This window comes from Neolamprologus brichardi, chromosome 10 (assembly GCF_056152115.1).
Source record: "Neolamprologus brichardi isolate AB-2024 chromosome 10, ASM5615211v1, whole genome shotgun sequence".
NCBI classification, from domain to species: domain Eukaryota; kingdom Metazoa; phylum Chordata; class Actinopteri; order Cichliformes; family Cichlidae; genus Neolamprologus; species Neolamprologus brichardi.
In genome coordinates this window covers 21,398,159-21,425,983 of record NC_142113.1, presented here as the reverse complement: position 1 = coordinate 21,425,983, position 27,825 = coordinate 21,398,159, and the positions used below count along the sequence as shown (strand labels likewise).

The following is a 27,825-nucleotide window of genomic DNA, read 5'->3' as shown; positions in this document are numbered from 1 at the left end:
ACACTGTTATTCAATTTTTTTTAAAATTTAGAATAACAGTGTTTAAACATTTAAATGTTTTTAATCCTAAACTCACTACTACAAATGACAAGAAACAACCACCAAGCCATAATGCTACGGGGAATCAGCCTCAAAAAGCAAGTTACCCAAATATCAAAATGATTCAATAAAAGCTCAAAGAAAGAAATACTTTATCTCATGCTGATTTTATTGAAGGGTTGGTTGGGAAGATTTTCAGAGTTAAAAATGGGCCAGGGCAGCACAATTGTGGCTGATGTAAATCAGCAGGAAGACGCGTATTTATTTAAACGAAGCCCTGGCGTTCAGCGAGTAACCTCCGTCTGCCATTAGCTGTGATACAGGCGGCAGAAACCGTAAAACCTTGATCAAGCTGAAGGTTGCTCTAAAGCAAAATTGGATTATACCTGAAATTAAATTTCTGAAGGGCAACAGCGGATTTTGACAAAGATACATTTTATAACTCGCAGGATGAGACAAAATCAAAGTGTGTCTGCATTACAAAGTTTGTGTGTATTACACCACTGACTACACAATTTTCTCCTTGCAGAAAGCGAGGAGCAGAGTTATATGAAGCAAGAAAGTCACAGAGGTTTTGTGGTGCTTTTGTAGATGAGTCAGACACTATACAAACATCGGAGAAGAGCTGCAGACTAGTGAAGATGCTGAAGGGCTCTCCATAATGCATTTATCTCTCTCCTGGCTCTTCCAACATTCATATTACCTGCACCTCTAGTGCTTCTCCTAATCAAACTCAAAACTCCCCTGTACATCGCACTCGCCAAATAGACTCCATTTACTCGCTTTCTGTGCGCTGGTATATGTATTTTTCAGCTTATGTTTGTAAAAGTCTCTGCATATGGTTTTCAGCACACTTTCTTTGATACAGAAGATTACTTTCATATGATAATCCACAAGGCATTTTTTATTACTATTGTTCCAAGTGTTTTGATGTATGGAGCACGGCATGCAGAGCTGACGGTGACAGTGGAGATGAATCGTGAAGCAGGGGAGGCTCAAAAACTACAGAGGAAGAAAATCATCATAAAAAGCGAATATACTGAAATGGGGAAATACATGATCTCCTATAGGCTGTTCTGCATATCTGCACTTTGAATTTAGTGCAGTCAAACAGTTTAAAGATCATAGTTGATTAATTTCCTCTACTAAAACAAGCATTAATATCAACCTGGAGTTTGAGGTAATTAGACGTCTTGCTTTTTTCCCCCCCATTTCTGTCAATGTGTGAATGAGAGAATGGAGAACAAGCCTGAGGAAATTGTTATCAAACCCCAAAAACACTTTGATAGAAGCAGTTCTCACTGCTATCCATACACCAGAATTCAAAACACAATTCTTTCAGATATTTCACTCCAACATTGAGTTTGGTTGTTTCAGGAAGATTGGGCTTATCAGCAGTGCAATTACCATTTCTACAAAGAGCCTGTGGCTGTCTTTAAACATAAGGATGACATGAGGGAGAATTCTTCTTACAGCACATTTCTTTCTCAGGATGAGCGGTAAACAGATTAGGGGGATTTGAAAAAGCTCCCTGCTCCTCGGCGCACATACATAGATTTGACATAATAAACATACTCTAGCATATTGTCTGAAAATGGGCCACAATGTGTCCTTCATTTTTGAGGTGATTAACTGTAAATTCCTGGAAGGCATTCTGTGATGTTGCTTAACAGCAGTCTGTATTGGATGGTGATAAGTAGGAATAAAACAGGACAACATCTGTACAGTACCTACAATGACATCAGTGGCAGTGGATTTCCCAAGCAAGGTGCAAGTTGAACTTCGTGCCTATGGGCACTTTAGTGCATGAGTGCGTGAGTTCTGTCTTTTCTTCTTTTTGCTTCATAAGGGGTGAAGATGTGTTTCAGAGGTCTTAGTCTCTTCCTACCGACAGATTTTTTCAGTGCAAGAAAGCAAAGAACCCATACAGGAATCTTCACTTCATCACACAGACAGAAAAAAGCTATTATGTCAATAATTTCAGTTTCGGGGTCACCAACCACATCTTGAGACTGATCAGAACGTTTTTTTTTCCTTTTGTAGTTCTCTTTTTTGCCACATCGGTCCGTATGTATAGCTTTCGTTCCCACAGACCAGGTGCAAAACCAGCAAAGAGTAAAACACATTCAAGTCTAACAGCAAGAAGGTCATGGGTTCAGATACTTGTACCTGCACAAGTTCTCTCTGGGTTCCTTCCACAGTCCAAAGACATGCAGGTTGTCTCTGTTAGCTGTGCAACACTCTGGTGATCTGTCCCATGTATAACCCCTGATCCTGTATTTTATAACCCTAGTAAATGGATCAATGGAAATTCCAGAAAATAGAGTAAAACTTGAAACACATGAAGATTTTAGAAAGCAACAACAAGAAGCACTCCGAGAGTACAAACCAAGGCAGCTTTTACTTTTCCAGTGTTTTCTAAGTTTCTAGTGCAGTAAAAACCTGATAAGGGTAGATAGATGTTTGCTTTGCTTACACAAACATTATGTAGGAGCATAAATGATACTGACTATGAATAGCGAGACATGACTTATTACATAATTCATTTCTAACTAACTTGGTAACCCATTCTCTTTCACTTGACAATACTTTATTCAAAGATAAAACACATTTTAGAGTCAACTTGGGAAAAAAGGGCAGATGTGAAATATAAAAGTGAGGTCAGAGGGGCAAATATGACCAGATATTTGGATGCAAACTACAATGTGATATTAAGAACTTCCATATACCAGAATCATTTATCAAGACAAACAAAGAAAGTGGAATTTCAAGCATAGTTTTAAAAATAAAAGACATTTTGTGAAAATTGTATCTTATTTGACTTTGAAGAAGAGGTCAGATGTCCAAATTAAGTAAGTAGTACCCTCATAGCTCATTTCCTGTATGCATATATGTTGTCAATACAAACAATAGCAGTACAAAACATAGTTTTCAATAGCTCTATACAGCATTATTATCACTTTGACCTTCACTAAGTCTATTGACCTTGAAGGACAGGTCAGAGATCAAATGTAAGATGATATAGGGTCTTTTTTTTATTTTAGGGGACTTTTTTGGGGGGGGGGGGGGGGGTTCATGTTTACTCACGGAATGATGACACACATGCCTGCAAACACTACCAATAACACAATGTCCTTGATGGAGGTTATGTTTATCAAAAACAACATGATTTTCCACACTCCAGATAATACAACAAAACTGAATGTTTACCATCTAATCTTCCATCCTTCCAAGCACAATTTAAAATTCACTGCTGAGAGTCTTATGAAAACTAGAAAAAACATCAAGTAGTTACTCAGATGGCTGTACTACGAAGCAGGATTCATTTTATCCAGGTAACTTCAGGGTTAATCCTGTGTTTTCTGTACTATAAAGGCAGTTCAGTTCTTGCTTGATTAAGTTGCTGCAAACCTAATGTGCTTCAGAGGTTAGGTTACTGAGTAGACATCAAGAGGTACTTTTTATCTGAAAAATAGCATCTCAGTTCCTGGGAAATCATCAGTCCTATACGCAGACACAAACTGATCCCTATGAGTGGCCCCCACTTCAATCAGAGTCTTTATCAGATGATGATGTTGAGAAAATGGTGATTGTAAATGCAACACTGTTGCAAATAAAACAAAAGATTAATGCTGCAGAAAATCTTTAATCTTGGGGTTTATCACAAAGTGGTAAAATAAATGTTTTAATTCCAGTTCATTATTTAATCATTGAGTGCACTCTCTATGCTGCTGTTGTTACTAAGACGACGGGTGCACATTAGAGCGCTGACACTTTAAACTGGAACCATTTAGACATTAAACATTTGCTTTCACAGCACAACAAAGGAGATGTGGAGATTATTTTAGTGTCAAATCAGATTAAAGTGAAAATAATACGTAGGTATTCATGTCGTGTGTTCTGGTAGCTGCACTTATAGCAGTGTGAACGTGACTTAGCAACATATTAAAGTACAATAATATTTATACATTTCTATAACAATGTGGTGCTTCATTCAGTGGTTTTAGTCAATTCTTTGTCCAGCAGAGAATCTGCAATGCAAGAAACAGTGAAAACGTGGCACTTCAGGACTTAAAACTCTGAATATCACTGCCGACCACGTTATGTGTTTAGTATAAGTTACCATGGTGATTTCTCCAGGTAAAATGAAAGCCACTTTGATCAGTAAGTCATTAATCTGGCTTTGTAACGCTTCCTTTTCATCACCTTCAGTCATAAAAACAAAAGCGAGAAAATTCTCTTCACCTTCTCTTTGATAGAGTGAAATCAAGTGTATTCACTTTATATATTAGCACGAAAACGGATACAAATCTCAGTTTTAAGATCTGCATCATGGGAAAAAACAGCCCTTTGACATCCATATTAATTCTTACACATGATCTCTTGCAAATAATATCCCTTTTTTATTTAGAAATGAAAATAAAAAGGATTATTAGTGATGATCCTTTGTGTCCCAGGATTCCATTGATTTTTCTGTTAACACCAGACGCTATATGTGCCGTGTGCGAAAAAAATTTCCATATAATAAGGTCTAAAGGATTAATGCATTAAACAGCTCAAAGCAACTGCGACACACTGTCAAGTGAGTATAATTGTTTGTCTTAATATAACGTTAATTGTTGATCAATTGATACATGCTTGGGTGGAATAAATGAATCTGTTCCAGCAAAGGAAAATGTCAACAGAATAAATAATACAAATAAATGAATGGAAGGACAGTGATTTCTCCAGTATCACTCATGTCAGCACAAGAATGTTTGCACTGCAGTTTCTCCTTGGATGCACCCATCCAATTCAGAGTCTGCAGACTGTGTCAGCCTCAGGAGGTCAGGCAGACACCAGAGTCCTCAGTGTGTGTGTGTGTGTGTGTGTGTGAGAGAGAGAGAGAGAGAGAGAGAGAGAGAGAGAGAGAGAGAGAGAGAGAGAGAGAGAGAGAGAGAGAGAGAGAGAGAGAGACTCAGGGTGTACCCTGAGTACTCGAGTTTATAGCACATGCTGACCTTAAGAAGACGCAGCTGCAAATTCGGCGTAAATGATTTTCTTAAGACACTCACACAGAATTGAGTGAGGAACCACCTCACAATGCATTCATGCCATTTTAATAGGGAAGCCAAGTGAAACCAATTAAGATGTACTTTGTCGAGTGGCCTCAGCTGCTGGCTGGTGTGTCAGGAGAAATGGGCGAGCATATCCTGTAGTTTCTTGACATTTTCAGAGGAATGAGAAGAGATTTCCTCTTGTGCCAGAAGAACTGATAGGAAGTATTAGTTTTTAAAAATGTCTTGACCTCTGCGAGATTGTCCGTGCTCGTTTCTGTGACATTTCACGTAACATAAAAAGTATTTGCGAAGGAAGAAACACGGTGAACTTCTGCATCTGAGTCTGACTGTACCAGTCACTCCAGGCGTGTGGCACCAGTCACATTGGATTTTTACGGTAAGAGAGAGAAAACATGTCTGGACCGCTGTTTGGTATGCAGGACCATTTTATCTTTTATGTTTTTGTTTTATTCCCAGAATAAGAGCAAAGATAAGCACACATTGGAACTTATTAATGTGAAGAAAGGGCAACAACACCACAAAACAGTCACATACAGCTGTCCTCCAAGACTCTCCAGCAGAGGACTGAGTGAATTTAAGTTTTTATTTGGATGCATGCAGACAGTCAGTCACGTCAGCCTCAGGACCATTGGACTGATGAGAGCACTTCATCCCTCTGTTGGGTTTTTTTCTCTTTTGTGTATGTGTATGTGTGTTAACAGGAGATGGAGGCAGTCTGTCAAAGAAGGTCCTGCATGTGCTTGGCGTGTAAATCAGGACATGTCTGTATCCACTGCATGCTGCTTTCGCTGTCAGAAAAATGTCCTTATTCGATGGACCGAACTGTCATGCAGCTCACATCAAAGAATGCATCTCTTATGACCTCCTATCATGCGAGACCTGCTGGCTGAGTCATAAATCTTGCTGCATCAACATACAGATCCCAGTGCGCCATTCCAGATCATATAATGTAAGCTGCTAAAAATACATGACGCGCAACTACAGTATACACAAATATGAATGTAAACTAATTACAAAAGTCATCCTATCAATGACTAATCATTTACCCTGCTGAATTACAGCTTTTCCAGTTGAGTGACACAGACGTTTTCAGCGTAACGTAGACCTTTTCAGCTAAATTTAGATAATTTGGGCTTACTTAACAAGTGAGGCAATTGGATCAGAAAAGAACAGCTCCTCAAGGCAGATGTGATTAAATGCCACAAATTACTTGATATGTTAAGAAGCTCTCAAAAAAAAAAAAAACAGTAGTAGAAATGTCTGCTAATTTCAAAGTGCAGTTCAGCTGTTTGTTCTCAGAGCGGCAGTTTTGAATATGAATGAACATGAATTATTTTCAGAAGGAATTAGATGCCGCAAATGTTTTTCATCACATAATTTGATGAGTCGAGTATGGTGAAAAGTAAGATAAGAGATAAGTTCTGAATGATCTGTGTAATATATAAATAGTTTCCTTTTGCTAGGTGTGAACACGGTGATAGCCGGCGTGCCTGAGATGTTGATATTTTCTGTTAGAGCACATTTCGTCAAAGCCTGCTGGGCATTAATTAACTCCCTCCATCATTTTTCTTACTTGATGAAAACATCTTTTTCTGAATGTTTGTCAGTAGCAAGAGCTGTGTTACCTTATTAGTGGATAACTATGGCTTAAAACTGAAATATCAGCTGTTTATACAATTGTTAATATACTGTACATTTTCTATTATATTCATAATAGTACTCAGCAAATCCTCTAATTTGCTCCATTGGTTAAAATTCTGTGCATGTCGTGTAAAAAAAAAATTATTTTCTGTGCATATGTGACCTTCCCTTTGGTAAGTATTTAACTTCATTTATCCGTTTTCTCCTGCTTAAGGCTCTTTCACATAGGACGCGGCATGTGCTGCACTGATCGCTAACTACAGTAAAGGACCCAAAATTTATGTTGCGCTCTCATAACAATATAAAGACCTGGATGACCTTGGTAACACTGTGAGGAACTTGGAGTCATTTTTGACCAGGTTATGTCCTTCCATGCACTTATTAAACAAATATGTAGGATGGCTTACTTCCATTTGTGCAATATCTCTAAAATTAGAAATATCCTGTCTCAGAGTGATGCAGAAAGTATTTACTACATAAAAGTAGTTCATGCATTTATTACTTCCAGGCTGGACTACTGCAATTCATTATTATCAGGATGTCCTAAAAACTCCCTAAAAAGCCTTTAGTTAATCCAAAATGCTGCAGCAAGACAGGGACTAGAAAGAGAGAGCATATTTCTCCTGTATTGGCTCCCTGTTAAATCCAGAATCAAATTCAAAATCCTGCTTCTCACATACAAGGTCTTAAATAATCTTAATGATCTTGTAGTACCATATCACCCTCACACTGCAGGCTTACTTGTTGTTCCTAGAGTATTTAAAAGTAGAATGGGAGGTAGAGCTTGCAGTTTTCAGGCCCCTCTTCCATGAAACCAGCTTCCAGTTTGGATTTGGGAGACAGACACTATCTCTACTTTTAAGATTAGGCTTAAAACCTCACCCTACCATTCCTGAGCCTGGTTCTGCTGAAGGTTTCTTTCAGCTAAAAGGGAGTTTTTCCCTTCCCACTGTCACCCAAGCACTTGCTCATAGGGGGTCATATTCATGTTACAAACTGATTATAGGTGAAATGTGGAAGCATAGGTTAGAGTGGGTGGGGCAAAAAAAGTGGAAGGTTATGAGTGAGAATGTTTTTCTTCCATTTGCAGTGCTTTACGCGTTTATTAGACCATCTGTCACAAAAACAAGAAAACACAAATCTGTCAAAAACTCGTTTGAAACTAAATGAAATTGTAACTTATTGAACAAACTGAATTCACGTTGCCCACATTTTAGCCGGCACGCGTTGAGAAATTAACCAACCATGACATTAAAATACTGAAACTAATTTTTAAGCTCATCAATGATTGTAAATAACTAAAATGTGGCATCTTAATCAAAACATAATAATGTGCTTTAGTATTTTGTCAGCTTTTTTGGGAAACAGTAAATTTAAAAATCTCTTGGTAACCACAATAATTCTATTTTAACCTCCTAAGACCTGAACCCCTCCACGGCATGCATTTTTAATTTCTCTTTGATATTTGGGCTGATTGGGACCCGATGAATGTAAAAACAAAGAATTACCAGATTTTTTTTTACCTTATTTTTGTTTTTAAGAAAAATAAAGAGTCACATTTGAGGATATTCGTTTAAAATTGTGATAGAACAGTAGCAGTATAATGTCCTTGTAAGTGGATATCAGGCCCTTGTAGAGCAAAATTGAGTATTTTGGTCTAAATAACCCAAAATGTGATGTCCACATATGTGGACGCCAGGTCCTAGGAGGTTAAAAAATAATTTTAAATGCACATAGTTTTTTTTATTTAATTATGTATAACTATGCTGTACTTGTGTTCAAAGAAAAACAGGGACCAAAGCAGATGTCCTACTATCTTCAGCAAATGCCTTTTTGTCTTTTGTCCACTAATGCAACAATGGTGTTGAGCTAGAGTTTCTCAGCCTGCAGAGACTCTGGAGGTAAAGCCACGGCAGCCTTGTAGTAAGAAAGTGCTTTGAGTGCTCAAATAGAATAGAAAAGCACAAGTACCAGTCCAATTACCATTGTTGCCTCCAGTCCACATGTGGAAGTGTCCTTGGGCTTGATGATGAACCTCAAGGTTGATGGATTTTATTTCTCATCTCATTCACAGGATGAAATATTAACAAAAGCAAAACCAAGTGTATCTTTTCTTTTCTTTGCGGATTGCAGACACATTGCATGACAGCATAGACAGGTGGCATAAGACAGAAGACTACCTTGTCGTGCTTGTATATAATTATCTCATGAGTTGTGAAAAAGTTGAAAAACTTTGTTTTTATCAGATAAATTGTTGAAGTGTTAGGCTTGCAAAATAATAAATATGTGATCTTGAGATAAAAAGCAGCAGCTCCAGCACGTTACAGTTAAAGTATATGAATCATCCAAAATACTGGCAACAAGAATATTCACAACTTTTTTAAAAATTGCATCCAATGACATAAGTGTGAATTTGTATTTTGACCTGGCATTTTGTTATTTTTTACAGTTTTTGCCTTTTCCCTCCTTAGAAGAGGTTAAACACGGCAAAGTTTTTGGTTATTTTCTGTACAGAAAACTATTTTTTATTTTTTGATATGCATCCAACTGATGAAAGTAAGGCCAGCAGCATGGCTTGAAATATTCACTTAATACTATACTTTATTATAAAAATACTGACTGTAGCTGGTGTAAGGACACTTGAATACCCCCAACAACGTATTCGAATTCATGCGCACTATTTCAGTCCACCCACAGCTATCCTCAGTGATAAATTTTAAAGTTTCGCCTCTCCTTTTTTCTTTAGTAAAACTCGAGCACCTTTTCACTCTGTAACTACCTCCCTTCTCAGAGATAAAGTCTTCTATGACTCACCCTGCCCTCATTTTGCCCTCTTTTGATCCATGTGGTGTTGTTTTTTCTTTAATTCAGTCTGGCTTCTTCCTTGCACTGAATTTATTTATCTTCAAGGGTGGAAGAAATGATAAATGAAAAATGCACTAAATCACTAAAACAACAACGAAAGTCAAATGAAGTGGGAAAATTGTGCTGTTTGTGTAGGAGAGCTTATGGCTATGTGAATAAATGCATTTGAACCAAGTAGAAGATGCTTTTTTCACATGGGAGAAAAGCATATTGTAATGCGTGGCTGACTTTGTAAAAACAAACATTGACAAAAACCCCCGCCCCAACATTATAAAAACAATTAATTATAAGTCAGCTATGTTCAAAAACAGTTTATCACACATGACATGAGGATGAATTTTGTCCAGATGAAGATCATCTGTGTTTATAAGTGCTGTTAGGTGGCCAGCTGTCACTTGGCTAGAGACAGGCTACACCTGGACTGTTTTACCTCAAAGGTTAGTTGTCTTTTATGTGTTAAGTTAGATTTACTTCCTGTTTGTTCCCCCCTGTGTAAATGTGTGCCACGCCCTGATTGTCTTCACCTGTGTGAGATAGGAAGTAAAACGATATAGATACATCGTTGCTATAATTAAGAAGAATTTTCAGGTATCTTTAATTGATTTTAATATTTATTTTCCCTACAACTTTCTACTTTTGCTGCGTACATTTTAACACAACACGTAACTACAGTACTCCCTACTTCATACATTTTCAAAACAGGTTTGTTACTTTAGAGTTAACACGTTTGAGGGGAGGTGTCATTTTGTATCACTGTGTGCCTTCCCGACATCAAACCCATTTAAATAAAAGCAACAATAATGTAAAAAGCAATCGCATTGGTGCATCTAAAAGATGTAGAGATGAAAAAGGTCCAAAAAAACACAAACATATAATTTATGTATATTGCACAATGGTGTTCAAAGTGCAGATGTCAAGATGTTGTGGTCGCAGCACGTCAGTATCTAGGTAGCACTACTGAAGCGGAATAAGCATAAAGACAGCATAGATTTTTTAAGTGGAAGGTCATTTCAAATGCAACATTTCAAACAGTAAATATCAGCAAACCCACAAACAGCTTCTGTGCAGTTTCTCAAGCATCTGTATGTATCTGTAAGTGACAAATGACTGTACTTTTCCCTCCTCTGCCTGTGATAATTGCTGTCATTTGTATCTTGTTCCTCTCCTGTAGCCTGCCCCTAATCAGTCCCCTTTGTGTATATATGGTCTATTCTGTCTATAAGATATATTCTCACTGTTTGTGCTAATTTTGGAGTACTGTTTTTTGGACTGTTGTCTGCTTACTGTTTGCTCCTTTTTACTTCCCCACTGCGGGTCTTTCACACTATATAACAACAGAGAAATGACTTCACCTCTGTCCCTCTTTCTCCTTGATTGGGCTTTATTACCAGGTGAAGTGATAATGCGAGGAGACTTGTATGCTGATGAATAAAGACCCAATTACAGGATAATTAGAGGAAGAAGAGGACAATGGATGGGTGTGGAAAGTCATGAGTATTATCTCAGACCATTGCTGATCTGACTTTTAATGAGGCCGAGCCCAGAGTAGAGATTTAAATAACATGAAAAAGTGTTTGAGGCTAGTGTCAACTTTCCCAATTTGATGAAAAATTACAATTAAATTTAATATTTTATATTATTCTTGGTTATATTAAATGTTACATGAGCCAAAATAAATCGAACAGAAAATGATGTTGATGTGGTGGTGTTATCTGATTAATTGATTAGATAAGACCTACTGCTGTTGCATTAAGGACTCTGTTCTAAGCATTAATCTGATTCAATGGGCAGACGCTGCTACCCTTGGAGCTTCTTAAATTTCTCCTTTCAGTGATCAGAGAGCTGCGAACGACAGTTAAACTCAATCCTGCCAATGCTGGCAGCTTCAGACCATAAAGGAAACCAAATCACGAAGACATGAAATTAACACATTTGCAGGCAGCAAGTGCACATGTAACAGATCCAGGCTGGTATTTATCATCATCTCTCACTAATCCCTGCTCTCAAAGAGTACAATTTGCTGTCTGCAGCACACAGTGTGTTGGCATCCATTCCTAAATATGACTGACATCTGACCAGGGATTATCCCATTGCCCCAGTTTCACTGGGACAGGCAAACAGAGAGTGCCTTGTCGTAAATATGCTGCACAGACAAAGATCGGAGTGTGTGTGTGTGTGTATGTGTGCATGTGTGTGTTTGACCATCTGAATGCCTGAATCAATTCAAATCTGTGCATGTTTTTTTTAAATGTGCTCAAGCATGAACGTCCACACATATTCACGTTAGTCTGTGTGCATATGTTTTTATGCTTAGGAGTCATAAGCCGCTGTCTGCTTTGGCTCAGTGGGTGTCCACAATTTTAAAATACTGGCAGGGTAAACAAAGCAGACGTTGATAAATTTATTTGTGAGCTTATGACCTAATGAGGTCCTGAAATAATGTAAATAATGAAAACTCAAGGTCAGGACACGATTGAGTCATATTTTCTGTTTTGTGGTGAAAGCCTGATTATTATGCTTCCTCTGTAGCCGCTCCCTGAGAGAGGGAGCGAGAGACGCATCCCTTAACCCAGACATTTTTTTCTAAATAATTGAACTGTGCTCGGTATTTTGAATATTATATGTACTAAGCTCAGCAGGAGCACCCCAGCAGCAGTGAGGGCTTGTGGACTTAACTGACATCTCCTAAATGGGTGAGGGGAAACTAGGCCAGAACAAAGTGCTCTCATATAGAGAAACACAAACTTAGATGCTCTGATATTTGAATTTTAATATGTTGATTTAGCTAATTAGACTGCTGTCCAGGCAAAGTACATATACAGATATATAATAGTCACACACACGAGACGCAGGGGACTGCTCGCCCGGTGAGTCTCATAAGGCTTTCAAATGAGACACAAATTTATGTTCCTTTGAGATTTCCGGTGCTTTAAAATAAAATATTATCCACTCGCACTAGTACAGTATTATGTGCGCAGCATTCATGAGGATGAGCCTTACATTTTTAATGCAAATGTGGACTGTTAAATATTTTATGATCTTCTTAAGCACTGTATATTTTTCGAATTAATTGTGGCCGGCTGCTCAAGCTGCTCGCCAACACATCCGGCGGTTCAGAGGAACCACCTGCAGCTGATTTTTGATTTCATTTTTCAGAAGGTCACACAGCCAGACAAAACAACACATGCACCACAGATTTCAGATTAAAAAGACGATAGGTTGGGGCACGTACCACATGGGCTTAAATGCCCTTAGCAGCTGAGTTTGTGCTCCGCCTCGTTCTTTCCTGCATTTGCTGTCTATCTCTGCTGCAACATCTGAATAAAAGCAAAACAGGAAAAGAGAGCACCCTTCGTACAATATGCTGTGGTGTACAGAGACAGCATGAAGTGTTTTTATGAAAGAACGTGACTAAATGCTCAAAATAACATAAATTATATTCTTCATGGTGATCTTTTGTTGTCATGACACATCTTTTTTTGCATTTAGACTTTAAAACTAGAGACTTTAGTTCACAGTTTATATTCCAAAAGTCAAAAATAGTTTTTTAAAAGTTATGTGACTCATTTTCAGGGGATCGAGATAACTCTGCTTTTGTTCTTTAGTATCCTGTGGTTGCTAAACATGTAGAACTCTTCTGAACAGGAAAAGGTTTTGGAGTTTTTTGTGGGCGTAACCTATAATGCAAACAGTGTCTGTGTATTTCATGGCTTTTGTGTTCAGTTTGAAGATACCAGTTGATTCAGATGGAAGACTATATTTTTACCTGGTTTGATGCAGTGGCTTGATATTGATTTCACCTCGTCAGCATGTTTGTGTCATCACAGCTAAATGTGGTTCCTAAGATACTGTACCAAGAACTTTGACCGCTGTTTATGAGTTTGTCTCTCATAGGATTGCAGCAGGATGCAGTCAGTCTGCTGTGATCTAAACCAAGAGTGCTGCATACTCATGTACAGTCGCATCTCTCTATATATTCTATTTTCATTATATAACTATTACAGTGAAATATTTCAGGACTTTTTGTTTTGTTTTGTTCTTATTTTTTATTTTCGTAACTTGTGCTCATCTTCTTTTTCTTCTTTTGGCTGCTTATTTTTAGGGTTCACCACAGATAGCATCCTACCCTTTACCACCATCCACTTTTGTCACACCAGACTCTCTCCCTGTCCTCCTTCACTTCATCCATGAACCTCCCTTGTGGTCTTCCTCTTTTCCTCCTGCCTGGCAGCTCCATCTTCAGCATCCTTTGTCCAGTACTTCCTCTATTTGACCTTTCACATGTCTAACTGCTCAACCTGAGCTGTCCCTCATGTAAACCTTCCCTTTCATCCCTCATACTTGACTCCAGTCAGTCCACCCTTCCTGTGCTCTCTTCTTCATCTCTCTTGTGCACTGGATGGTTGACCCCAGGTATTTAAACTCATCCATCTTCACTACCTCTGCTCTTTGCATCTTCACATTTCAACCAGCTTCCCTCACATTCGCACACGCGTATTCTGTGTTGTTTTTACTGATTTGCATTCCTCTTCTCTCCAGTGCAGACCTCCACGTTCTCTGCAACCTGCACCTTTCTTCCACTACTGATCACAGTGTTGTCTGTGAACATCATAGTACACAGAGACTCCTGCTTGACCTCATCTGTCAGTCTGTCCATCTCCATCGCAAACGAGATACAATCCCACCTTGAACCCATCTGTTGCTCCGACTCTACATACTTTATGGCCAAAGAAGTATTAGCCCCGTAGCTCATTGCTCATTAAAATTAAAAATCCTACAAAACACCCTACAAAAACAGGATAATCCACAAAATCCCATTGCTGAAAAGGCTGGTTGTTCACAGAGTGCAGTAATGGAAAGTTGAATGGAAGGACAGAGTCTAATAGAAAAAATATGCACAAGAAACAAGGATGAGAGCCGCCTTGAGAGGATTGTCAAGAAAAGTCCATCCAAAAACTTGGCATCAGTGGATCAAGAGCCACCACACACACACGCCCCCTTCAACTGTTGCATTCTTAATATAAAGCCACTCCTGAACCGGAGACGTCTTACCTGGTGTTAGCAGAAAAAGAAGCGGAGACTTTCTCAGTGGTTCGAAGTCGTCCTTTTAGATGAAAGTAAAATTTGCATTTCATTTCGAAATCAAGGTCCTCGAGTCTGAAGGACGAGTGGAGAGGCAGAGACTCGAAGCTGTCTGACCTTTGATCACCACGGCAGACTGAAATGAAGTCTTTCTTTTTCTTTAAGGATTCATTTCACTCGCTGGCATGTTACATTCTGAGGGCGATTCTCCATTTCATCTATTCTTTTAGGACCTGGTGTCTTATTTTTTTTAAAGCGTATAAGGATTTATAAACTGTGAATTATGCAAACCTACGGCAGTGGAGTAAAAGAATAAAATTTCAAATTTATTGGCTTGACTGAAAGACAACTCATGGAGGAGTTGTTAAAATACTAATATCACAGCAAATACTTAACTCTAAGTCAATGAAAATAATGAATGTCTCTTGGGGATACAGAGACACAAAAAAAGTATCTAACTTACTTTCTGTAAAAACACATCCTGCTTCTCCCTAAACATGCAGTAAGCGACAGATCAACCTTAAAGGCTGAATAGAAAGCTGTCAACATCTGCCAGAGTGCAGCTTTGATGAAACTCCGCGCTGCTACTCCCCCACCATTTACCTGACTTTTCTCCTCCTCTTGTAATTCCCCGCGGTTCTGTTCCCCCTCCTCTACTATTTTTCTCATTCCCTTCCTTCTGTTTTCCTCCTCCACTTCTGAGGGACAACTGCTGAGAGGCAGCCTTTCTGTGACAGCAGGGGAGGCGGCTGATGGGAGAGTTGGAGGTGTGGGGAAAATTACACAGATGGCCGGATGTGTGTGCGACTTTTTGATCGTCGGTAGCTTTGAACAACATTTAAAAACAACAATGAACGTTTTTGTTAGAGATTTTTAAAATGAGACAGTTTGGAATAAATTCTGCAAGTACAACTTACGTGTGTTAATAATAATTTCAAAAATATATGTGTGTGTCTTTGTTCTGCCTGTTCCAGAGGCTGTAATGCGTAATGTGAAAAGGCAAGCAGCAGCTATTCGAATATATAGCGAGTCTGGGCAGTGTTTTAAAAACAGTTATTCAGCACAGGCACTGAGGTTTCTTAGTTTTGCTAGAGGGGATAGACTTGCAGCTTGATTTCTAGAAGTCCGGCAGACACCTGAGACCCCCATTTGTTTGTTGATGCTCTTTAAATATGTTTTTTCTTAAACACCTGGCAAAGACAGCAGTGGCAGTAGGGCTTAAGAGCCAATTTGAGCTAGTTATCTGGTTAGCTGCTTCATACATAGCCTGCAATTCTGTTTAGTTTTGTCCAACAAAGGGGAATACATCACACTAGCGCACTAGACCTCTTCAACAAATCAGTGTTCTGCAACAAGTCCGGCATAAACAAGTATGCTGCACGTTTCCTCACAGAGTCGGATAACACAGGCTAGCTCAAACTGACTCTGAGTCTGCATTACATCAGAGTAGCATGTGCATTTTTTGCTTGGTTATGTCGAGATCATTCTGTACTTAAAAGCAATGGAAAAGCCTTAAAGGAATCACACACACTGTGCAGGTGAGGACCTTTCATGAGACTGGAGGTCAACGGTAAGCAAAGCTATTCTTCTTCCATTCTGGCACGAGCACATACCAAGCATGGTGATGCTAGGATTCACCAGGCTCAGGGATCATTTTCACAGATGGACAGGGTTCACATCTTTAGTTTCTAGAGAAGCTGTGGTGTGATGTGGTGGAGAAGCCTGTAGATGTCTTGGCAGAAAAGTAATGCAACTCTGGATAGAAATAAATAAAAAATTGCATAAGCTCATCGAAATGGTGCCATGCAGAATGTATGCCATCATCAAAGCAAAAAAGTGATCCAACAAAATATGTCGGTTTGATTTCTTTTTTATGGCTGGGAAATACATGTAACAACATCCTTTGATTTTTCAACCCAATATTATCAGCCAGAAGCTCTCTGCATACTTCCAGCTGTTTTAAATGTGAGAAAAAGAGTCTATTTTTTTACTATAATGTATCCAATGACAGTAGTTGAGCTGATCTGTAGTGGATACAGATCCACTGTATTCAGTGAAGTTCAGCGTCTCTCTTCTCTGTGCTGAAGGACAACAAGATGATCATATTTGAGTCTGCGGTGCAGATGTCAGTTTTATTTTCCATGCATTGCAGTTTGTAAGTTACTCATTTATGACCTTCTGTCTCTTTTTTAACCCCCTCCTTCTATAAGAAGGTTGTGGATTTTAAAACCTCTGTATGTTGGGTGTGTTTCATTTGGATCCTGTTTCTTATGAACGATCAGAGTGAAGCTTGATTTTTCAGCATCAGTTATAACAGACAATTTCTTTTCCTACATTTCTCTCTTCGCAAAAAATATGACCTGTCTCCATCTATCATTTCTTTGTAACGCCAACATCCTGTACCACGGGAAGATGAATTATAGATATTTGCTGTTACAATAGAAAAGCAAGAGATATTATTAAGAACCGTTTATTCCCATATCTTGATGCCAGCTGCTCATTTTAAAATAATCAGGACCACAAGGCTTGAAATTAATGATCTAGGAAAGTTTGATAGGCAGCAAACATATCTGAGCTCATGTCAGCAAGGTTTACAGTTCTTCAAATGTTCTTGTAACAGTAACAAAAGATCATCAGCCCCTTAGGCTTTCTGTATTTTCTCTTTGTGTTTACCCTTGTCAGTTCTTCTTTTCCGACTTGCTTAGTCATTCAGAGGCGTACCTTGGTCTAGTCCCTGACCCTTGTTGGTCTGTGAAGGAAACAGATTGCCACTTACTGTCTCTTGAACACGTTGGGTCATCAGCTGCTCCTCTTCACTTAACCCCTCAATTTATACCATGTCAGGGTTGTGTAAGCACGGCATAAAAGAACATCTGTCCATGCGTAGGTAGTCTGAGTCAGTACTGCTGTGTTGCTGATTCCCCTCCCTTTTATCAGTTTATTTTCGTTTCCTGGTTGTTCGTTCTTCATCCTATTGTTCTGTTTTGTGTTGGATTATTTCATGATTCTGTTACCTCCCTCTTTCTTTCTGTGTGAGCGACAGTGATACCTTCAAACAATTTAATTAAGTTCCATTCGTTTTCATCTGGAAACGGGTGGCTGTTCTTTTATTTATTGACTTCAAAAAAGATGGAAAACAAAAAACGCTGCGTGTTGGACTGTGAGGAGTCGTGTTAATCTGTTATTTTGATTGGCAGCACGCACACGCACACTGGGTAATTCTTTACATACACAGATATGTTTTCAGTTTAACAGGAGGATTAAGAAAGGTTGAATTATCAGTTTCTTTAGATCAACAAGCAGTGTTGTGTTTGGCAGTATGTCTGTGTACTCTTTGCATTATAAGTTATGTAGTGTGAACGCAGGACAAAGAAGGACCTGTGACCTGCGTTGTAAAGAGCTTATTTTTTCTCTCTAAATGGGAAAATGTCCCATTTTAATCTTGGTCTTCAAAAATCAAGAGGAAACACTTTGCATTATCAATGATGGTATAAAATGGTCGACTCATGATTTAGTCACGCTAGAATAAAAGTAACCTCCCTGTAACTAAGGAAAATCTGTGGTTGCTAGGTGACTGCATTGAATATTTTGGGATTCAGCGACTGACTGCAAGCAGCTCTGCCATTCAACTGGTCACCCAGAGGTTAAGCGTGCAACACCCTCAACCTCTGGGCGACCACTATCGATTTCACAGGTCAGCTGGTGACAGGAAACCTGTCGCCACAAAACAACTAACACTGACAGCAATCACTCTCAGAATGATTTGCAAATAATCGCTGTCTAATTTAAATCCAGACTGCCCCCAAGAGCCCCACTCCTCTGACACATCTCTTTGCAATAGAGGACTGATTGCCAATTGGTTGTATTCTGCTTATAGTCCCTGTTGATCTGCTTCCCCCTGCATAAGCTGCCTTTATAGGTTAAAAGTATCAGTATAGGCAATATTGGTCCTGTCTAGAACTTGGTATCCCACAGCACTATCAACAACAGTAATTAATTCCTGTTATGCTAATGCAGTTTTCTCAAACTTTTACTCGCATGCCTTCCTTGCAAAGAAAGTTCATATCCCCGCACCCCACAACTCTGTATTTACTATTAACAAAAATGAGAAATTAATTTAAGTGACAGTCGGCACTTGTTTATTTCCTCTAAATAAATTACATTTATTCCACTTCCCTTCACAAACCACCATTTTTCTCCCTGGGCATCAACATGGTCCAATGGCATGTTTCTCCTCTTACATAATGAACCATGGCCCCTGCATGATTTGCATCATCAAATGAACCCAGTGCTATTTGAAGTATTGAAACTTCATGGATATTTTAAGCACCAAATGTATTATTTCTTTGTTTATTCTGCTTTAAATCCTACATAGCTGTCTTTTCGTCTTATGGTGCTTTGTTTGCTCTCAAAAAGCTGTTAAATTCAGGACCATTTTCACTCTGCACAAGTGATAAATAGCTGACAGATTCATTAGAATACACATTTCCAATTAGGACAGTCAGCTATTCATGTCACTGAAATGCCTTATCTGCCATTTACAAGACTATAGAGACATGTAATATATCCAGTAGTTATTATTCATACAGGTATTTTTTTCCTAGTGATTTTATTTTACTGTCAATCACAGGTACTCATTATTATAGCAGACAAATTTGCCCCACAGCTCTGGAAACTTCACCAACGTGGTTTGAATCCGAGTATGTACATCTCAATAACATAACATGGTGCAAAAAAGCCGTCGCTCTCTTTCACGTTGCTCTGCCTCGGGCCCACATTAGACGCCGTGTGAGCGCTAAAGAGACGCGGCGGTGAGCGGGACTGACAGACACACTCGGCACAGGTCACAGCTTGTTTTATTTTGAATTCGAACCAAGAGAAGAGGGACAAGGATGCACACGGATAAATTACACCAGGTATCGCTACATATCAACTAACAACATCACAACATCTCATTAAAGCGCTCTTGACAACAGATCCAACATTACCAAATTGAAAAAAAATAATAATAATAAGAGTGCAGGAGGAGAACTCGGCTGCAGCTGAAGCCCATCCTTAAACAGAACAATACACAGTGGCAAATAAAGAGTTTTGGCAAGAGACAGTTGTATGCACAATATCTTGTTTCCCATCTGCAACATTGTGTTTAATGAAGCTACAAGACTGGCAACTGAAGCAATATGTAGTTCACATAAAGGAATTGTAAGACTAATTTTTAAAAAAAAAAGGAGAAGAAGAAAAACTCCCTAAAGCTACTACTATGCATACACACAAAACTAGCCTGAATGCACATCTTTATGTACAGCTTAGCTCACTGCGGGATATCAGGATTTAAAATGTATGGCACATCACATTTAAAATGTTCTTCTTCTTGTGTATGAGCGATTAAACAGCAATGAAGGGGGGGAAAGTCGTTCGGTCAAGTCAGAACTGACGCGGGCCTTGGCCTCAGACAGACCAGCTGAAGCTTTGACACATTTTGGGTGATATGCCTGTGTAGTTTTTGACAGGTATGCCTGAGGTTGCCTAGTCTGCACAAAAAAGCTAGAAAGAAGAGGGGCTGAGAATGACTATACAGTAACTACAGTATACACACTGGGGGAAAATATGACTTCAAACTTCAGAGACTCGCACAAAGAAGCGTGAATCTCAGCGTCAACTCGTGCCTTCGTACAAAGAGTTACCTGGTAATCACATACAAAACATCCATAGATTACAGTAAAAAATAAATAATCATGATAGTCAATGAATAATCATTTTGAGGAAGGGAGTAAACAAGATAACAAGAGAGCAGACTGCAGGTGGATGTGGGTGTACGTCAGCAGATGATGATAACCTCAACAGAGTAAGAGATCGGATGCCCCTCGATAAGAATGAGCACATAAAAGAGCAGACAAGTTAATCTGAATACAAATGTGCTTGTGTGGTTTAATGTCTGCATGCACGATTTCACTCTATATATGTACTCTTGTGTGAATCTGTCTCTTTTGTCTACAAGTCTAAATATTCACTGACATGTTGTCGGCCTGTGTCTGCATGTACGTCTTCATGTCTGCATGTGTGTCTTTACATCCTTTAACCATTCAGCTAACTCAGTGGCCCTCACCGCCACTCGGGGGTTTGGCGTCGCGCCCTCCTGACCCTCCAGGCAGCCAGGGGGAGACAGAGTGCGAGGTGGTCTGCTTGGCCATGCTGTAGTGGCTGATCACTGTATAGAAACGGCCCCTGGAGTTGGCATCCTGGGCAGCGTAGTAGGCCTCAAGAGAGGCTGGGATACACCGCTTGTGCTGTAGGGGGAACAACAGTGAGGTTGGTGTGATTTAGCAGGAGAGTAACATGCTAATTAAAAACTCTGCTGAATCATTTACAGAGTTAAAGCAATGAAACCTGAAGGAAAACATTAAAATCCCAACTTCAATTACAATCCAGTTAATCCCAACAGTTTTAGGCAAAATGTGTTTATACCACATTTATTAAGGTTTTACACTGACTGTATACTTAGCATTGGCCACATCAGAAATATTCAAAGATAACACTACATCAAGGAAAAGCAGGTACGGTGCTGCTATTGTACTATAATCACTTGTGCTCCAGTTCTGACAGGGACTAGAAACAGAGATGTCCCATATTAGCTTTTAGCATATTAGCGTTAAATCCTTCTGCTCATCAAAGGTTTTAAATAACCAGGTCCAGTAAAGACCTCATAGTCCCATTTTATCCTAATAGCACATTCTAAACGAGCTGACAGCTCTGCCTCCCAATCTAAAAGTGGACCCGACTCCCAGTTTGGGTCTGGGAGACAGCTCTGCTTTTAAGACAAGACTTAAAGCTTTCCTCTTTCCTCTTAAAGCTTATAGCTAGTTGTTTAACTCTGGTTCTCTCTCAGAGTGTGTATCTTTTGTCCCAGGAGCTTGGAAAGAAAAGCATCTGGACTTCTTTAAGTTACTTGAAGCCGTTTCACCTCTCATCTGAGAAGCTTCTTCAGTTCTAAGGGCAATTGGTGGAGAGTCCCAGATTTTAAGCCCTATGGGAGTGTCCCCAAGAGGGTCATGGACCCCCTATTGATCCTCTACCTAATCACACTAGCCAAGGTGTGAAAATGGGTATGGGACAGAGAAGACAGGTGGTTTGAAAGAGGAGTGAAAGAAGCCATCTATGTCCACTGTGAACGACCCTCCTTGAACAGAGGTGGTGGTTTACAACACCAACTGTCTGCCATCTAAAATCCAGTTTTGAGATCTCTTTCCAGACGCCTTAACGCCCACTCACACCCTGGGCCAATTGACCTCAGGAAATCACATGATAGGGTGGGGCTCAATGGGTTCAGCCGAAAACTTGGCTGATTGTGACCTACACCCGTTTTCCCACCTTGGCTTGACCCTCTTGGGGACACTCCCATAGGGTTTAAAATCTGGGACTCTTCATCAGTTGCTCTTAGAACTGAAGAAGCTTCTTGGATGAGATGTGAAATGTCTTCAAGCAACTTAAAGAAATCCAGACACTTTTCTTTCCAAGCCCCTTAGACAATATACACAACTTTCTCCCACAAATTTTAAGTATATTTTTCTCTATTTGTACTAAGTGTGTGCAGAAGAGACAAAAAAAAATTAGTAATATTACCACAACATAAATCTTCTGGTGGCATTTGACATAATACAATCAGGGCCTTATGAAAGGATAAGAAACCCACTGTAATATATAATAAGAACAAGGTAATTATCTCATGTTTTCTAATACTTTTTGTTAGAACACTGAACACACACAGTAATATTGTCTCTTATTAGGTAAGTCACAGTGAAATTGTGTGTACTCTGTCACATTAATGATTTTTTAGTTACCACATTACCTCATTGAAATACCTTATTTATTAAGCAGTTTTACATTTTCTATGTAAATAACTGTATGTTTGCTATTTTATCTGATGGTGTAGCCGACCAGCTACAGCTTTCATTATACATTTTAAAATGTCAATAACAGGCTTCTATTTCTGATTCTAATATTAGTTGTAATAAGGAGGTAAAGTCAGAAGACACAAGAAGACGCCTCAAGCTCTGCATAAGATTTATAGTTCAGTGTGCTCCAGTGTGTACCCATTTAAAGCCTCACATAGTTGTGCTGTGTGTGGCACACTGTGTGAGCAGGCGTGTCTTTCTATTGACACCTTTCCACTTTGTGAATGTGGATGTGACACTGCTAATAATACCTCAGCAGACTGCAGTCAGAGCCCCTGCAGAGGTTGTGGGCCTCAAACTAGATTTATTCCACCTTAAAGACTACATCTGTCTAGAGACACAGACTTGCAAGGTGACCTCTTACAAGGTAGAGTAAAACTTATAAGTAGAGGGCAGTAGAAATCAGCAGAGAAGAGGCTGTCTGTATCCGTACACTGTAAAACCTAAAACAGACTGTTGCATAAGGACATCAGTGTGAAACATTTTCTTTTATGACCTCAGCCGTAATGATCAGGAGTCAGTCATAATGTGGTAATTACCATAAAATATTCAGCATGTCTGATTTTTCTAATTTTCATCTAATTGTCAACCAAGCTATTAACATATGATAGAGGACATAATTAAGTGTCTTTTTGGCTTCTGTGTCAAAGAATAAAAGCAGAAAATTACACCGGTCATAACAAAATCATTGAAGCCATTGATGGATTATTGCGTGTCAGATAAGCCTCATCAGCCTCTTCGGTTAACATGAACTCAGAAATGAATAAAAGTAGGGCAGAAGTTTTTTTTCTTCACCCAGGGGAGACTGCGCTCACCTCTATTTCCTGATTTAGATAGGTGGGACGTTAGAGAAGAGCGAACAGGATTCTGCAGTTTATATGGCAGAGCAAATATTTGCCAACACGAATGGCCAATGACAGAGAATTTTATTGTGAAATTTTAGAACAATACTTGGATGCTCCAGTTTCTCCCGCTGTCAGGGGAGGAACTTCAACAGAAAAACAAAAAAAGGAATGGAAAGAAAATCTCATTATGGTGACATGTCGTAGCTGGACCTTAAAATATTCTTCACAGCTCATGCCTTCTTCAGGATGTAGCACAAATGAGCTGAAGGGGATGTATGTACAGGAGAGGCACGAGCACGCGAGCATATAATCAAACAACAGCTGCTCCACCTCCAAAACAATTTGATTAGACATTGGAGCCTATTGATTTTGCACACGCTGAGATATCTTTCAGTTACACAGATGCTCAAAAACAACAGCAACGACCAAACAAAGAGGAAAAAATGATAAATGAGAACCACACATGTGACACAGCAGAGTATTGAACATTTTGGTGTTAAAGAACAGCACTTATATTGATTTAAACAACAGTAACACACAAAGACGACATAAACCACACAATCATCACAAAAATAACTAAAATCTCTTCCTTAAAGACCTAGATCCACAGCTTACCATTGCTAGATCCAAAATGTTTTACAGTGCATTAACATCTTCACACATTTTTATGTTCTCACTCCTCAAACAAGCACATCAACTTTCTCCACTTGGCTATCTTTGCACATTAAAAAAAAGAAGCTTTCACACATCAATAAACCAGAAAATCTTTGCTGAGGGCTCACAGTTTCTTTTAACGGGGGCTTAAAATCAATATACCTCGTGGATAGTTGAGTGTTTAAGAAGATTTTGTGCTGATGAGAGATTTGGAAAAGCAGGTTCAAGAAATAACATCCAGATTGTGTACCTATGAGCATAAACCGAGGCTGCAATAGCTAGGATGTGTTTAGAAAGCAATGTGCAACTAAAAACACTCACACGTCTCATTTTGATTAAGCAAATCACTTAATTGAACCCTATCTGATAACCCTGGGTGGTCTGAGGTTAAATATATCATTACTCCTTTGCCTGAGCAAACCATCTACTGTCAGGCTTCTCAGCAGTTTCTGTAAAGGCCCTTTGTGACACTAATTCTGTCGTCTTTACACTGACTCCCTGTAAAGTTTGGGGCTCAGTGTGAGACTTTGGTAATCACTTTCAGAGCGCTTCATGGTCAGACGCTTCCCCTAGTGAACTTCTCCATCCACGCGTAACTAATAAGCCTCTAGGGTCAGCTAATCAGTCCATTTGGTGGTACCTCGATCTAGGTCAAGGACAAACTAAGACGGCGCATTTTAGTTTGTTCCCAAGTTGTGGAACTCGCTTTAATTCGACGTCAGCTCTGTGGACACTGTCTACACCTTTAAAAAGAAGCTTATGACCCACCCGTGCAGGATTGCTTCTATCTACTTTTATCCATTCATAGCATTTTAATTGTTGTTTATATTGCCACGCACTTTGCAACATTTATTCTTGAAAAGTGCTACATAAACAAACGTTACTTACTTAAATCTTTCCCAAGCCACCCATGATTACACTCAGTAATGCACCATCCATAGGAGACAAGCTTTTAAGCAGTACACACCAGGATCCAAACAAAGAACGTGGCTAAACAAAAAGGCTTTGGAAACCTTGTGAGAATTTCACTTAGAGCAAGACATCTGCTACTGAAGAAAACACAGCGGAGCTTCATCATTTGTGTGTTACCTACTATTTACATCTGGATGCGTCTTTGTGGACTAGAAGAAAATTAAGCGACTGTTTGTGAGGTGATGGGAAACACTCAAATCTTAAGAAGGACATAGATTATATGTTAGGCCTGTTCTTACTGTTAAGTGGCTCCCATGCTGTTCTTTAATACTAAAAGGTTTAATTTTCTGTATGCTTAAGACTTGAAGACCATGCTCTGGAGTATTTTTTTTCTTAGTGCATGCATAATTAATAGGAGTGAATGTCTAAACAATGGAAGAGTTTTGGAGGTACGCTGATGTGCCTTACTAATTAACTCAACACAGAGGTGGGAAGTACCGAACTACAAATACTTCTATATTTTACTTAGGTAGAGTTTTCAGGTACTTCTGACTGAGCACGTGCTGCATATTTTGATCAGTTTATTCTTATGACAATGCACTGCAGCAAAAAGATGTCAATATAATACAAATTGAATCAAATTATTGTTAAAATCTCGCTCTTTATTGATTAATTGATTAAACATCAGATAATTTTGTACATCCCACTTGACATCCTGTGAGCATGACTTCCAGTTCAAAGCCTAAATTCAAGGGGTTTAACAAACATATTGCATTAACTATTTAGAAATTAGTTCAGAAACTCAAAAGTATTTAGATAATATGATACAGGGATTGTTTATATATATATATATATATATATATATATATATATATATATATATATATATATACAAGGACTAAAATATTACAATATTCACAGAGGAATGAATGTCCAGTTTGGAGAAGTGCACCTCGATAGGCATGATAAACCAAATGACATTATATTATGTGGGGCTTTTACTTGACTCTGTGTCTCCTTTTGAGACCAACCAGATTAATTCAGACAAGTGCTATAGAAGTAGTGAAAAACCACAGTGCTATTGAGATTATTCATCTCTTCTTGACACGATCCTATTTAAGATGTGACAGATGTGTTTCCACTTGATATATTACCTGGAAATCTCCAAGACAGGAAAAGATCTACTGTAGCATACTGATAACCCTCAAATATGTTGCTTTAGTGAAAAGGAAGAAGGTAGTCCAAGTATTCACAAAAGGCATGAAGGTGCAAGAATTAAGATAGACATATTAATAAAAAAAAACATGCTAAGAAATGGCTCAATAATAATAAGTTATCATGTGCTGCAGGCTTGCTCAGCACTGAAGAGGCTAATCTACAACCCACATTCCAGCACAAACCAGCTACTGTGTTAAACACCTCTCCTAATAAATGTGCTGTTGAGCAATAAAATGAAACACTGTCCGTTTATGGGTATTACCTTATAAATGAATCCATCTGGGCAGGCGTGGTCGTAGGTGAAGGCTTTATAAACCACCAGGAACACAATGCAGGCAAGGAAGGCCAAGGCCAGGATGATCAGAATCGTCACCTGCAGCGAGGACAAACACTGGTCAGAGCAATAATGGAGGATTGTAGTTTTCGTGAGGCAGGCTTAGGGTTAGACAGCGAGAAAGATTGAGCGTGTGCACCAGTGTGTCTCTACATGTGTATGTGTAGTCATGACAAATGGTAAGATGTTGTTGACTGAGGTCAAAAGCTCCTCAAGGCAAGGTGTTCCTGTTGAAATATGTGATGAATGACTCAAGTGGTGACACTATTAAAAAGTACCTTGTTTCCACGGTGACAATGCTGCAAAGATAAGACATTAAGTGAGCGAGGTAAATCACTGTTCTGTTTACCTTTGTTCAGGTATATATGTGTGTTTCTCTGATACAGTAAATGCATATTTTGCACCAACACCTTTGTCACTAAAAGGTCTCTCTCTTTTTTTTTTCTTTCAAAAACTCAGTTTGAATCAAAGCTCTTTTCTGTTCAAGCATCCCAGTAAGCTGTGACAGGTGTGACAGCGAGCCTCCACATACCATCCCTGGCCTGTCGTGCTACATATCCATCTAGATCGCTTTGGTGTGAATTACCCACCTTCGAAGACCTTTGCTGTAGAAATGTCTGCCCTCTCTTGGTTATAATGAAACTGGCACTTGGTTTATAAACCCACAATCCATGTTGAGAGCAATTTCATGTGGGAACTATTTCTAACAAACTACACCCACCAGTTGTATCAGTGCATAGCAAAAAGCGAATATCTACCCACGGCGAGAGGCTGTGTTCATGACAGGATGTAAATATTAGTGACCCCACACTGCAGAACTACAGTATAATGTTAGAGAGCTGGATGCTTGTTTTACTTGGCAGTCAACCCACAACAGGGTGGGTAAACAGTGTTACAGATAATAGGAAAAGCAGGTAAAATTGATTTGGGGATAATGATCCCTTCAAGTTTTGTCATCATCTGAATTCATTGTCTTTGTCCTGTCTTCCTCCATTCACCCCCAGTTGGGGGTAGAAGATTTCGATTTGTTCTGTTTGTGCATGATGTATTGTATATGTTGTTTTAGACTGCTGTATGTGAAGCAAATTAGCCCACAATGATATAGCATTAAATTGGTCCTGAAAGATACGTATCTATGAATTCTTATTTCATAGATCCAACAAGGTGCTGGAAACATTCCTCACAGGCTTGACGGCATCACGCAGTTGCTGTACAACCCTTAT

General features: G+C 39.0%; 1 protein-coding gene across 2 annotated transcripts in view; it reads right to left on the bottom strand.

The window, feature by feature from the left end:
- Positions 1-19,526: 19,526 nt before the first annotated feature.
- The window catches only part of nsg2 (neuronal vesicle trafficking associated 2), a 45,349-nt gene continuing 37,050 nt past the window's right edge, over positions 19,527-27,825 (bottom strand). For both annotated transcript variants that reach the window (XM_035905255.2, XM_006784948.3), the window contains exons 4-5: positions 26,531-26,641; positions 19,527-20,974 (exon numbers count right to left, since the gene is read on the bottom strand). In XM_035905255.2, coding sequence (XP_035761148.1) covers positions 20,780-20,974; positions 26,531-26,641 — 306 coding nt within the window. In that variant the 3' untranslated portion in view covers positions 19,527-20,779. The remainder of the gene's footprint in view (positions 20,975-26,530; positions 26,642-27,825) is intronic.